At 40.9% G+C, this 16,009-nt stretch overlaps 1 protein-coding gene across 1 annotated transcript in view; it reads left to right on the forward strand.

Moving 5' to 3' along the window:
* Nucleotides 1-16,009, forward strand: part of npr2 (natriuretic peptide receptor 2) — a 200,743-nt gene that overhangs the window by 52,850 nt on the left and 131,884 nt on the right. The window contains exons 3-4 of the mRNA XM_028804819.2: nt 3,138-3,251; nt 12,494-12,629. Of these exons, the coding sequence (XP_028660652.1) occupies nt 3,138-3,251; nt 12,494-12,629 (250 nt within the window). The remainder of the gene's footprint in view (nt 1-3,137; nt 3,252-12,493; nt 12,630-16,009) is intronic.

Below are 16,009 nucleotides of genomic sequence, written 5' to 3' on the forward strand. Positions count from 1 at the left end.
ACTATGCAAGCATGTTAGCAAAACGAAACCTCCTAGGAGAGAGATGCCCAGAGCAGTTCCTTTCAATTACCTGGTATCTCTATATTTCAATTTTTTTTCCAACGATTTCAATAGTTTCTAGGACCCCGGGCTTTTAACAGCACGGGCTTACACAGCTAGTTTAACATAATAACGTTTGTGCGCTTCTGTTCTTTGTGAACAGCCTGTCTTGGCAAACATTGCTTGGCCCAGTTCTAAACCCTGTAGTAGGGGGGATTCCCCGAAACATGTAAGTTTTGCACCCTGGGCCTTCTCCTGTTCCCCCTTGAGACTTCTGAATGCAATACTAGCAAGTGAAGAGACTTCAAATTGATGTCCTGAACCAAAAGTTGTTTTCTTTGTCTGCTATTATACCCACTTTCATACTCCTTTATTTTGTTTTCATTTATTATATTATCCTTTATCCTGTTAAAAAATCTTCTTATTTTGATGTTGATTTCCTAGTTTCAATGATTTTGTGTGTGATTTACTTGTATTTATGCAGTATATATTCATGAATACTCTTGCAGTATATTCATTGTGCCTCATTTACCTTCATGAGACCTATTGTCTTTGTTATACTTATTCATAGCATTCTGTAGTGTCTGTTTCAAAATCAATGCATATATTTGTTCATCGCCTCCAGTCGTTATTTTTGGACTTTGGTATTATACATATGTATCTGCTTTTCACTGTTCATATAACCATTGTTAGTTTTTGTGTTGCACAATGCTTGTGTTGGATGATGCATTCCTTTGATTTTAGATTCTATTTAATTTCTTCTAAGTAAACAGTTTGAGTATAATTAGAACCGCTTGACTTTTTCCCTCTTCCTGTTCTTGGTTCTTTTCTTTTTTTTATATAATAGCAACCTGCTTTAATAGAGCTGATTTGACATTTGCATGTTCTGCTAAAATAATTTAAGGAGGTATTTTTAATTCTCTGAAATATTACCTTTCCTAGCAGACACTACCAGAATCATTCAGAGTTTTCATTTGTTTTTTTAACCCATGGGAGCCTTTCCCAGTATCACTGAGATCCAACTTTGTTTCCAGTACATCACAGAACACACTCACGCAGTGCCGCCTCAGATTCATTTAATAAGCTATCATGACTTTGGGATGTAAGAGAAGACCAGAGAAATCCTATGGAAGCAACTCAGGAACCTTGAGACTCCACACAGATAGAGACAAGAACTACAACAACAACAACATTTATTTATATAGCACATTTTCATACAAATAATGTAGCTCAAAGTGCTTTACATGATGAAGAAAATAAAAATAAAAGACAAAGTAAAAATTAAAATAAGACAACACTAATTAACATAGAGTAAGAGTAAGGTCCAATGGCCAGGGGGACAGAAAAAACAAAAAAGAAACTCCAGACGGCTGGAGAGAAAAAAATAAAATCTGTAGAGGTTCCAGGCCATGAGACCTCCCAGCCCCCTCTGGGCATTCTACCTAACATAAATGAAATAGTCCTCTTTGAATTTAGGGTTCCCACTGGAAGGACTTGATGATGATGGTCATGCAGAGTTCTTGCTTTTAATCCATCAATGTAGGAACATCATGGTGCTTTGATTAGGTGGTGGTGGCGCAGGTTGCCACCACAAAAAACCAGGAAAAGAAACAGAAGAGAAAGTAGGGGTTAGTATGGATTTTAGAGCCACCATGAATAGTTATTATAATGAATTGAATATGCAGAGTATCAGGATTAAATTAAAGTGAAGTTATGAGAAGGCCATGTTAAAGTAATGTGTTTTCAGCAGTTTTTTAAAGTGCTCCACTGTATTAGCTTGGCGAATTCCTACTGGCAGGCTATTCCAGATTTTAGGTACACAACAGCAGAAGGCCGCCTCACCACTTCTTTTAAGTTTTGCTCTTGGAATTCTAAGCAGACACTCATTTGAGGATCTAAGGTTACGATTTGGAATATAGGATATCAGACATTCCGATATATAAGATGGAGTGAGATTATTTAAGGCTTTATAAACAATAAGCAGTATTTTAAAGTCAATTCTGAATGACACAGGTAACCAGTGTAGTGACATCAAAACTGGAGAAATGTGCTCGGATTTTCTTTTTCTAGGTAGGATTCTACCAGCTGCATTCTGCACTCTCTTACGGTAATCTAGTCGACTGAAAACAAAAGCGTGAACTAATTTCTCAGCATCTTTCAATGATATAAGAGGTCTAACTTTTGCTATGTTTCTTAAGTGAAAAAATGCTGTCCTAGTGATCTGATTAATATGGGATTTAAAATTCAGGTTGCAGTCAACAGTTACCCCTAAGTTTTTTACCTCCGTCTTGACTTTTAATCCTAATGCATCAAGTTTATTTCTAATAACCTCATTTTATCCATTATTGCCAATCACTAAAATTTCAGTATTCTCTTTATTTAGCATGAGAAAATTACTATTCATCCATTCAGAAATACAAGTAAGACATTGTGTTAGTGAGTCAAGGGAATCGGGGTCATCAGGTGCTATTGATAAATACAGCTGTGTGTCATCATCATAGCTGTGGTAGCTCACGTTGTGCCCCGAGATAATCTGACCTAACGGAAGCATGTAGATTAAGAAAAGCAGCGGACCCAGGATAGAGCCTTGTGGAACACCATATAGGATATATGGACCCATGGTCCCTAAACTTGTAAGGCCCTCACCCAAAGGCCCTATAAAAACTTGTATCAAGCTTCACTTTATGGTGTCTTGCACTTCTGACACTATTACTGGTGCACATTCCTGACGCCTTTATACAAAACAGACATTTGCATAGATTTTTCTTACAAGTTGAGCACAGGAAGGTTAAGTCACTCACTTGGGGGCACACACTGATTTGGAGGCAGGAAGTGAAGCAGTGGACTTACGCTTCAGGGTCAAGTGCCTTAGTCATTATTGCACATGGCCTGCTTCTTGTAAAGAATTGATAGTGATAGAATGCAAATGAGGAGATACAGTTATTAAAGCTACTTTGTGACCCCTTACTTATGTTATTACGGTAATGGTATTGATTCACTTATTTATGTTTTTGTAATTAGATTTAATTGACAAAAAAAAAACAAAAAATGAACAAACCTGAAAATTAATTATGTTATGTCTGGCTTTTTCTTTGCAGACGGTATTTGTTATAACATACAGAGAACCGGACAATCCAGAATATAAGGAGTTTCAAAGAGATCTTCATGTGCGGGCCAAGGAGGACTTCAATGTCAGCCTAGACAGTTCACTGGTAAGGAAGTGATCAGAAGCAGATGCACAGAAACATTTGGGGAGTTTAACAATCATCTTTGTTTTGATCCCTTGGCACAGTGCCTGCCTTTGAAGGTAAAGATACATTACTTGTTAAGAGGCTCGCATTTGTAGTGGATTACCCACAAAAAGGAAGATAAATTGATGATGGAGCAAAACGGCCTTCACAGCATCATTTACAAGCTATTGTCATGCCATATTCCAGGTCAGTTTTTAGAGGAGTAGCTCCATAGATCATTAAAAACATAAGAAGTTTGACAAACAGAAGGATGGACCGTTCAGTCCATCAAGCCCATTTGTTCAGCTAATAGCTAAGCTGTCCCAATATCTCATCCAGACACTTCTTAGAGGTTGTCAAGGTTTCTGCTTCAACTCCAATCTCCCGGTAGTTTGTTCCAGATTACAACAACTCTTTGAGTAAAGAAGGGCTTCCTGGCTTCAGCCTTTAATGGCCTTCCCCTTAATTTCCACTGATGTCCTTGAGTATGTGGATGTAATTCATCATTAAATTGAAAGAATTCTGCTAGATCTATTTTATCAGCGCCTTTATGGATTTTAAATATCTGGATTAGGTCCCCACACAGTATCCTCTGCTTGAGACTAAGCAGGTTTATTTCTCTGAGTCTGTCAGAGTTGGTCATGTCCTTAAGTCCAGGGATGCACTTGGTTGCTCTCCTCTGCGCAGCTTCAAGTGCTGCTATGTCTTTCTTGTACCGTGGTGACCAGAACTGTACACAATACTCCAGATGCCATCTTACGAGTGCATTATATAGTCTGATCAAAACATCTCTCGATTTATAATCAATTTAATTTCACGTATCCCTGTGCACCATGAAAAAGTCGTCCAACTGAAGCTAAGTCAGGCATGTTGTACAGAATGCTGCTCTGAAGGAAAAATATCTAGATGAAAAAATACAAATAAAAATCAATCAGTTACCCTTCACAGAGCACAATTTCAAAAGGTATTTTACAAAGGAAAGAGAATATAACTCAAAGAAAGATCATCTTTCAGTGCTTGCTGAATTACAAAGAAGGCCAAATAAAATATGACCAGCTGCCTTGTTTCTGTGAAGCACAGTCCAACACTCAGATCTTGCAGTGTGTGGGATTTTCTTTCCATGTGCATTAAAAAAGGAAAGACAGTTACTTGCCTTCAGAGTTAGGTATACATTTGGTATTTTTCATATCAAGGTTATTTCTTAACAAGCATAAGATATAAATGCATTTCAGAATCAGAACACTTTATTAATCCTAAGGGAAATTATTTATCTTACAACTGTACAAATAGACAAAGGCACAAGTAACACTAAGAGCAAGTATAAAAAAAACAAGCATGTAAAGAATATAAATATCAAAGTACAATAATTCTTCATTCACTAAGTTCTACAGGTACATGAAATACAATGAATAGTATGCATGGGAGTATTTTACATAATCCCTAGTATACTAAACAGTAATAGTACACTGAGCTTGAAGTAGTTCACATAATAATATAATATAATAATAATTAACTGAAATATTACACATTCTGAAAACAAACAGTTATTCACATAAGAAAAACAGACAAGTTATTGCACATCCGAGTAGCTGAAAATGTACTGCAATATCCATTAAAGAAAAAGGGAACAGCTTATAGAGAGGATAATTGACCGGAAGAGGAGTTATAGAGTCTGATGGCTGTGGCGAGGAAGGATTTCCTGTGATGTTCAGTGGAGCACTTTACGCAAGTCAGTCTGCTGCTGAGAACACTTCTCAGTCCAACCACAACAATATGAAGTGCATGATTAGCATTTTCAATACGAGACTGAAGTCGAGACAATATTGTGCGATCTGCCACAGTTTTCCAAGCTGTCCAGTTTCTCTCTTACCATAGAGCCAGCCATCGGAATTAGTTTGTTTAGTCTCTTAATGTCTGCCACTTTCATGTTGCCCCCCACAGCATGTCACAGTGAAAAAAATGTCACTGGCCACCACGCATTCATAAAACATGTGCAGCGTAGTATTGCAGGCCCTAAAAGATCTGAGTCTTTGTAGCAAATACAGCCAACTTTGACTCTTCTTATATATGGCCAGTGAGTTCTTGGACCAGTCTAGCTTATTGTTCATATACACCCCCAGATACTTGTATTCCTGAACAGTCTCCACTTCTATACCCCTATTAGGCAGGGGAGTAACTGGAGATCATGATCCACCTAAATCCACCACCAGTTGCTTAGTTTTACTGGTGTTGACCTGCAGCTGACTCCGCTTACACCAGCAAACAAAACTATCCACTGCCTTCCTATATTCTGTCTCGTCACCATGCCTGATACTTCCCACTATTACAGAGTCGTCTGAGAATTTCTGCAGATGGCACCGGTCTGTGTTGCAGCTAAAATCAGAAGCTTGCTAAGTAAAATTATGTTCTAATTTCCTATAAATTTTAAATATTCCCTTGCCCACACTGGCTTTTTATAATGGAAGCTATGGGGCAGAGAGCACCCCCAGAAAATAAAACCTAAAAACCTACTGAATGCATCTTCTTTGAAGTGGCAAAAGTTTCAGTATGACGAAATATGCCTTCCATGTTTCTGACACATGTTTGGGAAAACAAAAGGGCTCTGGAAAAAATAATTTTTATCGCATATTTTTGGTATAATTTTTCTTGAGGTAAGGATTTGCTTGTGTGACATGAGGGTTACTTCTTACATAAATATGATATGAGGCGTGTGACCAGAACAGCTTAGTGTGATTTATCTTCAAGAGGAAACTCTGCCCCTGGGGTGAAAGGTTACGGTGGATGAAGACAACGTGTACAGCTGGTCTTCTTTTAAAATGACTGAATCGCATAATAGTGGTTTTTTTTGTTCAAAAATGATATATACAGTATAAGCTATTTGATGCGGATCAATGCTCAATAAGTTTCTTCACTTAAAAAATGGATTTATTTTATAATTTTTTAACATTTTTGTCTGGTGGTTCTGGTAGCTTCCATTATAAAACACCAGGATAGGCAAGTTATTTCTTATAATTTATAACTTTATAACACTATTTTACGTTGCAAATGCATATATACCATGTTTGTGAAGAAATAACTTTGTCTTGAAAAATACTGAACTTACCCTTTATAGACTCAGCAGAGAGTTCAGAAGTCCAGGAGGTTTAACCCTAACCTAAGCTGCCCCAGACCTTTTGCGTTTATTATTTATACCTGTCAGTTTATCTTTGCCATATCCTTATTGCATTCCTCTAGCCATATGCTTTGAGCCCAATCTCCCTGATGTTAGAAATCATGTCTGCACCTTCTTCAAACCCTGAATGGACACATTTAGTTGACGAAGTGCATTCATAGCACCTAACAACTGAGGACTATTTTTATGCTTTATTGCACTTTAGTTACTTAATTTATAGATAACAAACAAATTAAAATATGCAATCTTCTTAAGGCATTGTCGTATTATGTAACTTCTAGTTGTCAGCAGTGTCAGACATGCTGGCTGTAGTTGCTCATCTCATCAGTGGATAATGTCAGTTTACATGACTGAAAATCAATAAGCATGTCAAATTTAGCGACTGTGTGCTGACTTTTTCTGACAGCCGATAGTGTGTTGCTTGATGGAGCCGGGGTTGTATGAAGAGTTAGCAGGTCCACTTGTTGTTATAAAATAACAATTAATATCAGTAGGAAGACCTTCTCAACAACACTTTCAGCAGGGCACTGGGTGAAAAATGTTTATAGTGTAGAGGCTGTTGATAAAGGCGAGGTGCAGATCAATACTTTTTCAAAATTTTTGAGCCTAAATCTGTGAAATGTTAGTAGTTTAAATTTCTACATTTATATTTGTGCCAGCAGAGTGAGAACATTTGAAAATGACGGCATTATGTTTCCATTAAAACAAATGAAAAGATTCCTGAGATCTAACTAGGAAAGAGGTTAATACAGTGATATATTCTTTGCTGTTCTTTTTTTTTGGCTTAGCTTCATGTTTATCATGTAAGTACCCCAGAGAAAAGTGGTTGAAATTTGTTAAGACTGTTCACAGCTATCGGCAGGATCGGCATATTAGGATCTTGTCACAGAAAGTCACCCACATTACATTAGGATCCTAATGTGGTGTGGGAGACCTTCCGTGACAAGATCCTGAAGGTTGCTGAGGGTTGTGTTGGTGTTATCAGTGTTCCCAGAAGGAGGTGTTTCATCTCGCAGGGCACCCTGGATATCATTGAGAAGAGTTCCAGCGCACGGCTGGCTAGCAAGTCCGGTCTGTACCGGGAACTGAGAAGGATGGCTGTGAGGGCTCTGAGGGCAGATAAGGAGGCGTTTTTTTAGAGGAATCTGTGAGCAAGTGACACACCATCTATGGTCTAGTGACCCATGGCCTGCTTACAGAGGAATCGTAGCATTACACACATCTGAATCAGTTCTTTGGAGAGTCACAGTCAGGGTAGCCTTTGGAACAGTTCTTACGGATGACACTGCAGTTGTGACCCGATGGGCTGGCGACTTTGAGCAGCTGTTTAATGTTGATTCTCTGGCTAGGACGTTGGATATCTCTGGGTCCATGTTTCTTGAGGCTAATCCTCCAATTAGCTGTGAACCACCCAATCTCACTGAGTTTGCACAGGTGATGAACCAGCTGAGGGGTAGGGAAGGCTGCAGGGATCTGTGGTATCTGGGGTGAACTTTTCCAGGCTGGTGGTAAGGCTGTTCTCCTTGCGTTGCAAGCAAACTTTGCTTCCATTTGGGAGACTGGCGTCATCCCAACTGACTGGAAAATGGGACTTGTCATACCTATATGGAAAGGAATGGGTTATCGCCTGGATTGTAGGCAACTACAGGGGACTATCACCGCACTTGGTGCCAGGTAAGGTCCTTGCTAGGGCCATCCTCAAAAGGATCCGTGATCACTTTGTTCACCTACCAGCGACCAGAGCACTGAGGGATCTTATGGAGCGCAAATATTGGCAGAGTTTCTTTGCAGACTTTGTCAATTTTTGTAAAGTGTTCGACTCAGTTGATTGAGCTGCCCTGTGGGACATCCTGAGACTTCGCGGGATCCCCTCAAAGTTGCTGAATATCATGGCCGGCCTATACACTGGTGCTGTGAGTGCTGTGCAGAGTGGTGGCAGAACTTCTATGTTTTTCCCAGTTGATTCTGGGGTACATCAGATGTGTATTCTTGCTTCTACTCTGTTCAGTGCTTGCATGGACTGGGTGTTGGGCAGGGTCGTGGGGTCCAGAGGTCATGGGGCATCTGCTGATGATGAAAGATTCACTGATCTTGACTTTGCTGATGATGCTGTGATCTTTGCGGAGTCAATGGAGGCTCTGATCTGGGCACTCAAAAGACTGAGTGAGGAGTCTGAGTGTCTGGGCTTGCAAGTGTCCTGGATAAAAACCAAGATCCAGGCCTTTAATGACCTCTTAGGCACAGTCATCAGCAGTGTGTCTGTCTCCAGAGAGAGAGTGTCGACTTTGTCAAGATGTTTCCCTGGGCAGTGACATTCATGTCTCTGGTGACTCTTCCTATGAAGTAATTAGATGGATTGAGAGAGCATGGGGGGTCATGAGGGCATTGGAAAGGGGTGTGTGGCACTCTCGATATCTATGCAAAAGGACGAAGGTCCAAGTCTTTAGAGTCCTGGTGCTTCCTGTCTTGCTTTATGGTTGCGAGACATGGACGCTATCCAGTGACCTGAGACGAAGACTGGACTTCTTTGGTACTGTGTCTCTTTGAAGAATCCTTGGGTACCGCTGGTTTGACTTTATGTCGAATGTGCAGTTGCTCACAGAGTCCTGAATGAGGCACATTACCTGCATTGTGAGGGAGAGTCAGTTATGGCACTATCACCATGTGGTGCGATTCCCCGAGGGTGATCCGGCTCACAGGATCCTCATTGTTGAGGAACTGAGCAGCTGGACCAGGCCAAGGGGTCACCCACGTAACACCTGGCTGCGGCAGATAGGTGGTCATTTCCATAGGGTGGGACTGGACCATAAGTCTTCCAGGGGTGTTCCAATCAGGATCCCAAGCTGTTTCGTTGTGTGGTGGGTATGGCAATTCACTGTACCAGTGCATGCTCCCCAACCTGACCTGACCTCATGGCTATCCGGTCAACAGCAGCCATATGGACTTGAGTCTATGACAAAACTGTCAGCAACATGAAGTGTTAATCCTTATATGGGGCTTTCCTGGAAGAGGTGGCTTTCCAGAAGATGCAGGAAGATCTTCATCCAGTCTGAAGATAAAAGAGACGAATATGTTGTGATGGACAGCCGGCAACTTATCCCAGCTGACACATCCAGGTCGTTAGATGGCATCTTCCCTGCAGCACAGAAGTACCCAGGATTCCCGCAGGGCACCATGGGAGATGGAGTTCGGTTTCACAGCCCTGTTGGGGACCCTGGGAGCCACCGTGGGATGCTGCAGGAAGACAAGGGGATTTCTATTTCCTTTATAGCCCGGAAGTACTCCCAAGTCACGGGGACGGAAGAACTGAAGTACTTCCCTGCTGAAGAAAAATATAACTCTTTATATGCTATGGAGTCACGTGGACTGAAGGACAGGAGCACTTCTGGGTCAAGGACTATTTAAAGGACTGTGGGAAACCCAGTAGGAGAGCCAGAGTTGAGGTTGAGTGACAGAGCTGCTGGGAGGAGTGGAGGATTGATTATTATTATTGATTATTATTGATTTGAGAATTGTGGAGTTTATTCTTTGTGCACTTTATTTAAGAATATTAAAGAAATTATTCTTGGTGCTTTTAAACGTGTGTCCTGGATGTCTGTCTGGTGGGTTTAGCGGGGCAACAGCGCCTCAAGCGTCCACGATTGGTGTAGTCAGCAGGATTTTGGCCGTCTGTTTGGTCAGAAAACCTTGTAAAATTAATGTGGACAAAACCCCCAGACAGCGACACACAAAAAACCGCCAAACCCATTCGACCAGTCCATCATGGGAATGAAGAAGATGAAACAGACTGACAGTGCGGAGAGAAGTCAGGTGCTCAACATCCCCTGTGTCCAAGAGGAGCAATGGAGCGACACCGCCTTAAGGGACAAAAATTTTCCGGGTGCCAACAACCAAGACGAAGTATGTACCGGGGAAGGGATCAAAAACATCTTTAAAATAACCCACTTTGTCCCGTGCTCTTACCTCATAGATGGTGCGCATCTGGAGGTCGTAATAAAGACGGCAGATCATCCTGAAGATGGTTGTGCGCTCTACGAGGGGAATAAGAACCAGGAAGACTTCCGCATGACGTCAGCCAACAACAGACACGTGACCAACCCCAAAGCATCATGGGATAGAGGAGGATTTATTGTTAATTATTTGTATGACTATTGATTATTATTGTGTATTGTGGAGGTGGAGGTGCTTTGAGCACATTATTGGAGAAATTAAAATGATTACTGGGACTTTTACCTGGTGTTTGGACGTGTTGTCTGTGGCTTTTATGGGGCAACAGCGACCCCTAGTGTCACAATGTGAATGGCAGCACCCTCTGATGACCTGGAGTGGTACTGCAATCTGTACACTGAGCCCTGAGAATACCTCCTACTTACAAGTGAGTGACAGTACTCATAAGGCAAGAATGCACCAATACAGAGTTCAGGTATTGCACTTATCCTACCTTATGGTGTAAAACTAATCCCATCTAAATAGGGCTAAAAATCACAGAGGTCCTCTTGTAATAAATACTTTAGCCCACCTCCTGGTGTAAAATTAATTCTGTCAAATAGGTCTTTAGAGAACTTAAGACAGAAGATCTTCTAGATGGGCCCACATCACAGCTTACATTATTGGAAAGGCTGATGGATAGACAGGTGTCAAAATCGATGTACGGATTGCACAAATAGGAAGTATAGTGTTGGTTGTTTCAAAATGTAAAGAGTAAATGCAGATAAATAAAGAAAAAAACAGCACAGTATATAGAAAATGAAAATAAGAGCCAGGCACTGGCTATCAAAAACAAGCAGCATTCAACCTGGAATGAGTTAAAATAATCCACTGGAGACAAAGAGATGGCTGTTCAGTATTTCAAAAGTCCCTGTGGGACACGGAATACTTCTTTGCTTTGAAATTTAATAACAGGTCTTCAAGGGCCATGGCTTTTTTCAGCACACTTTCTTAGATTATAAGCAAATAAATTTTCTTGAAAAACATTCCAAGGCTCTGACCATACCTCTGTTTATTTCTAATATTTATGATTTGTTACAAATCAACTACTGGACAGTTGTTACAAGAATAGAATTAAGTTTCACCCATTTGGCTGGCACAAAATGCCCTAAAATTGAGCCTTTGTGGGCACTTTGCTAGACAGTCCTTTGCAGGTGGAACTTCTCCATTCCCTTTAGTACAATATGCACGGAGAGAGATGGGCCTTCAGGGTATGCAAATTCATGATACTGTAATAAAATACAACAACACAAGGAGAGGGTTGGGGTACCACATATAGTATAATGGATAATATAAATACTGGCAAGAAAATACAAATGAAGACAGTGAGACCATGCAAGTAATTGAGTAATTGTTTATGGTGCACCAAGGTGATCACTCAGACGTAGGTCCCCCAAATGAACACTGACTTCTGGCAGTCATGTTTCTTATATCCCATTTGGCTGGAAGGTATGCAGCTGCTGGTATGAGGCTAAAGAAAATTACTTCAACAGCGTTGGTGAGGTTCGTTCCTGGTGGTAAAAGAGAAGAACTTTTATCAACAGCGCCCTCTCATGCCAGTTTGTAATATTTCCCTTTTTGTAGCCCTGTGGCTATCCCCTATTTGTACGTATCTGACAACCCCCACAGCACTTATATAAACTATCCATACTTTTTATGATTTTACTTATTCCATTACGTGGTCATGACAGCATGAGGAACAAAACAGAATTTGATACTAGTCCATCAGAGGGTACGCTCTTAACCTTGAACTTGCCAATCAACTTAACGTTCAACAATATGGATGTGGGAGAAGGTTAGACTTGGGGAAAGCTCATATAGACACGGGGTGAATGAGCAAATTTCACATAGACACTGCTCCAGCTGGGGACTAGACATGTGTCTTAGGTTCTAGAAGGCAGCAGCACTTAACACGGTGGCACCTAGCATGATGAGTTCTGTTGAGATCAAAGTGAGGCCATCTGAACACACAAAATGGATGAAAGAACCTATGCATCTATATCAGAAATGAAATACTTTTCTATTGCAGACTAGGCATTTAAAATGCTTTTTTTGCTTCTTATAGAAAGATTACATTGCTGGATGTTTCTATGATGGAGTAATGCTTTATGCCAAGGCCCTCAACCAGACTCTCGCAGAAGGAGGCTCCAAGAAGAATGGCATGGAGATCACTTTGAAAATGCAAAGCCAGCAGTTCTGGGGTGAGTTGCAATTCTGTAACAAGACACTGTGGTTGGGGATTTACAGGGAATGGGGCTGACAATGTGAGATACATGGAAAGTATCTTCATCTCCTTCATCCTTTTAATGGTCCCTATCAACCAGAACAGAATAAATGTGGAGTCCCATGCATGTGGCATGATCTCATTTTACTCTTTTTTAGTTTCTTGGTACTTTTTTTAACAGTATAGTAAAAAGAGACAATTCAGGGTCAAAGCTAGCTAATGGCAAGTCAATATTAACACTTGTACTGATTAAGTTCACTTTATGTGGCCAATATGCATAGTCCCTTAATTCTAAAATGCAGATGGCACTGAATGAAGGTAATAACAAGGAACGTGAGGAACAATTCAGGAGGAGAGGAGTTTTATAACATCCATCTATTCACTTTTAATTATCACATTGCCCAACAACATTAGGTACAAAGAAAGAACACACATAAAAGAGCTTTGACAAGTGACAGGAGACCATAAGTCTATCAGCTTATTTGTTTAGCTTATAGCTCAGCTGCCCCAATATCTCATCCAGGTGCATCTTAAAAGTTCTCAGGGTTTCTGCTTCAGCTACATCTCTTGATAGTTTAGTTAGAGTATAGAACTGTATAGAAGTGCTTCTTGACTTCTGTCCTAAATGCTATTGTTCTTTATTTCCTCTGATGTCCTCAAGTATGTGATTCACTCTTAAGCTGAACAAATTTGTTTTCAATACGTTTGAGACTTTTGAATACCTGGATTAGTTTCCCATAGACTCACACCAACACTTACTCAAACCGGGCTATTTTTAAGGTTTGAAAGTTAACATAGTGCGGCATGGTGGCGCAGTGGTAGTGCTGCTGCCTTGCAGTAAGGAGACCTGGGTTCGCTTCCCGGGTCCTCCCTGCGTGGAGTTTGCATGTTCTCCCCGTGTCTGCGTGGGTTTCCTCCGGGTGCTCCGGTTTCCTCCCACAGTCCAAAGACATGCAGGTTAGGTGCATTGGCGATTCTAAATTCTCCCTAGTGTGTGTGTGTGTGTTCTGAGGTGGGCTGGCGCCCTGCCCAGGGTTTGTTTCCTGCCTTGCACTCTGTGCTGACTGGGATTGGCTCCAGCAGACCCCCATGACCCTGTAGTTAGGATATAACGGGTTGGATAATGGATGGATGGATCTTGCCTGCATTGGTACTTTAGAATGGAATTAAGTGTGCACAGGAACAGCTGGAAAACAAAATCCTTAAAACTCACTGAATAAGTCCATTTTTCAAGCTAAGACAGTAGTCAAGTATTGATCCGTGTCTTGTCATTACATACACATTGTAAAATAGCCTGTTCATGTCATTTTCAAATAGAAAAACACCATTATTATGAAATTCAGTCCAGTTGTGCACAACTTCAGCACTTGTAGTCTTCTGCTAGCATTTCACCCCCCTAGGTGTTGTTTCCTCCGAATCAGACCAAATCACAGTAAACTGTTTGTGCTACGTGGTTGGTTTTGTTTTGATTTACTTCCGTATTTATGTGAAAATTCGCACTAGCGAATAGAAATTGTATCCTCAAAACAAGAAAAATAGTACCTAAAATGTGCAATAAAATGATTATTTTCAGATCTGTTGTTACTATCATGTGTAAGGAAACTTGGAAGGCATGTTTTCTTTTATTGAAACTCAGAGAGGATGTATTTGGTAAGTGTTAGGCTTTTATTTTCCAGTGGTGCTTCATACCCCATTGCCTTCATTGGGAAGTGCCAGATATTTTTTAAAATTTATAGAAAATCCTGGGCGGCACGGTGGCACAGTGGGTAGCACTGCTGCCTCGCAGTTGGGAGATCTGGGGACCTGGGTTCGATTCCCGGGTCCTCCCTGCGTGGAGTTTGCATGTTCTCCCCGTGTCTGCGTGGGTTTCCTCCGGGGGCTCCGGTTTCCTCCCACAGTCCAAAGACATGCAGGTTAGGTGGATTGGCGATTCTAAATTGGCCCTAGTGTGTGCTTGGTGTGTGGGTGTGTTTGTGTGTGTCCTGCGGTGGGTTGGCACCCTGCCCAGGATTGGTTCCTGCCTTGTGCCCTGTGTTGGCTGGGATTGGCTCCAGCAGACCCCCGTGACCCTGTGTTCGGATTCAGCGGGTTGGAAAATGGATGGATGGATGGATGGATGGAAAATCCTGGACTTTGGAGCATACTTTGCATGACAAATGCATATATACCATGTTTGTGAAAAAAATAACTTCAAACTTGTCCTTTAATTTTAGAAATCACCATGCAACTCTAAGCTATGGAATAGTTATGCTATGGGATGGGGGGGCTTCCAGACCTTAAGCCCCAGATCTTGTGGCATCCATCCCTTGATCTGGTATCCCCACCCCTGCTACTCCATCTGACCTCCATGTACGACTTGCACGATAGGATTTATGGTTGGGTTTGCTAAGACCATGATATCTGCTAAAACTAACAATGCACCTGCGATGGAAGATTATCTGTCCCTCAATTAAACGCAACCCAACATGTCAACTGCATTGTAATGCAATTCATATGCATTTGGTGCATTTCATTGTGGCAGTGTTTTATTGCATCATAATTAAAAACCACATCAACCAAATGATTGATTGCTTTTCACAAGGGCATGCAATTTTCGTGTCAGTTTAAAATGCAATGCAAAAGTGTAATGCGTGTTAAATCATGTCCATAGATCGCATGTCTTAACTAAAAGAAAAGTCGACGTATTGAATTTTGCTTAGTAGCTGCTCCGACTTTATTGAATTTTGATTCAGGATCACGTACTGTGTTAAAACTGAATGTAATCAAATGACCTATTAGTGTCAAAAGGTGAGTCAAGGGGTGTCAACAGTTGGGGTAAGAGACGTTCTACTTCTAAATATTTTTGCATTCTGGTGGCAAGCATAAACTTTGTCAATATGGAGTGATAAACGGAAGCAGTGAGGTGTATGTTTGAGGTTTGAGGTTTTGCTGAAAAGTGTACTCTTATGTCAACTTGTCTAAATCACATGTTATTCTTGCTTTATATCAAATTGTTCCATTCTTCTTCTAATAGTCCTGACCGATACGTCAAAAAGTTTAGCAATAGCTGGTATGGACATCTCCCATCTTCAGTTATTGACAAATCATATTTAGGAAAATACTGGTGTACGGATGCCATGGTTGATGAGCTATATAATCATACGCTGCAGCGCTTGAGGACGTTAACGCTTGAATGTGTTCTAAAAATGTTGCTGTAGCAGTTAGAAATTCTTTTCCTGTTGCTGCTTCTATTTCTCAAGCCCTTTCCATTAATTAGGCAACATGGAAGAGAATGAAATCATTATTTATCACCAGCTTCCACATGCCTTATCAAATCCCCTTTTGCCATCTTTAGTGCTGGGTGAACACACTCGTGAA

Source organism: Erpetoichthys calabaricus, chromosome 7, assembly GCF_900747795.2.
Source record: "Erpetoichthys calabaricus chromosome 7, fErpCal1.3, whole genome shotgun sequence".
NCBI classification, from domain to species: Eukaryota; Metazoa; Chordata; class Cladistia; order Polypteriformes; family Polypteridae; genus Erpetoichthys; species Erpetoichthys calabaricus.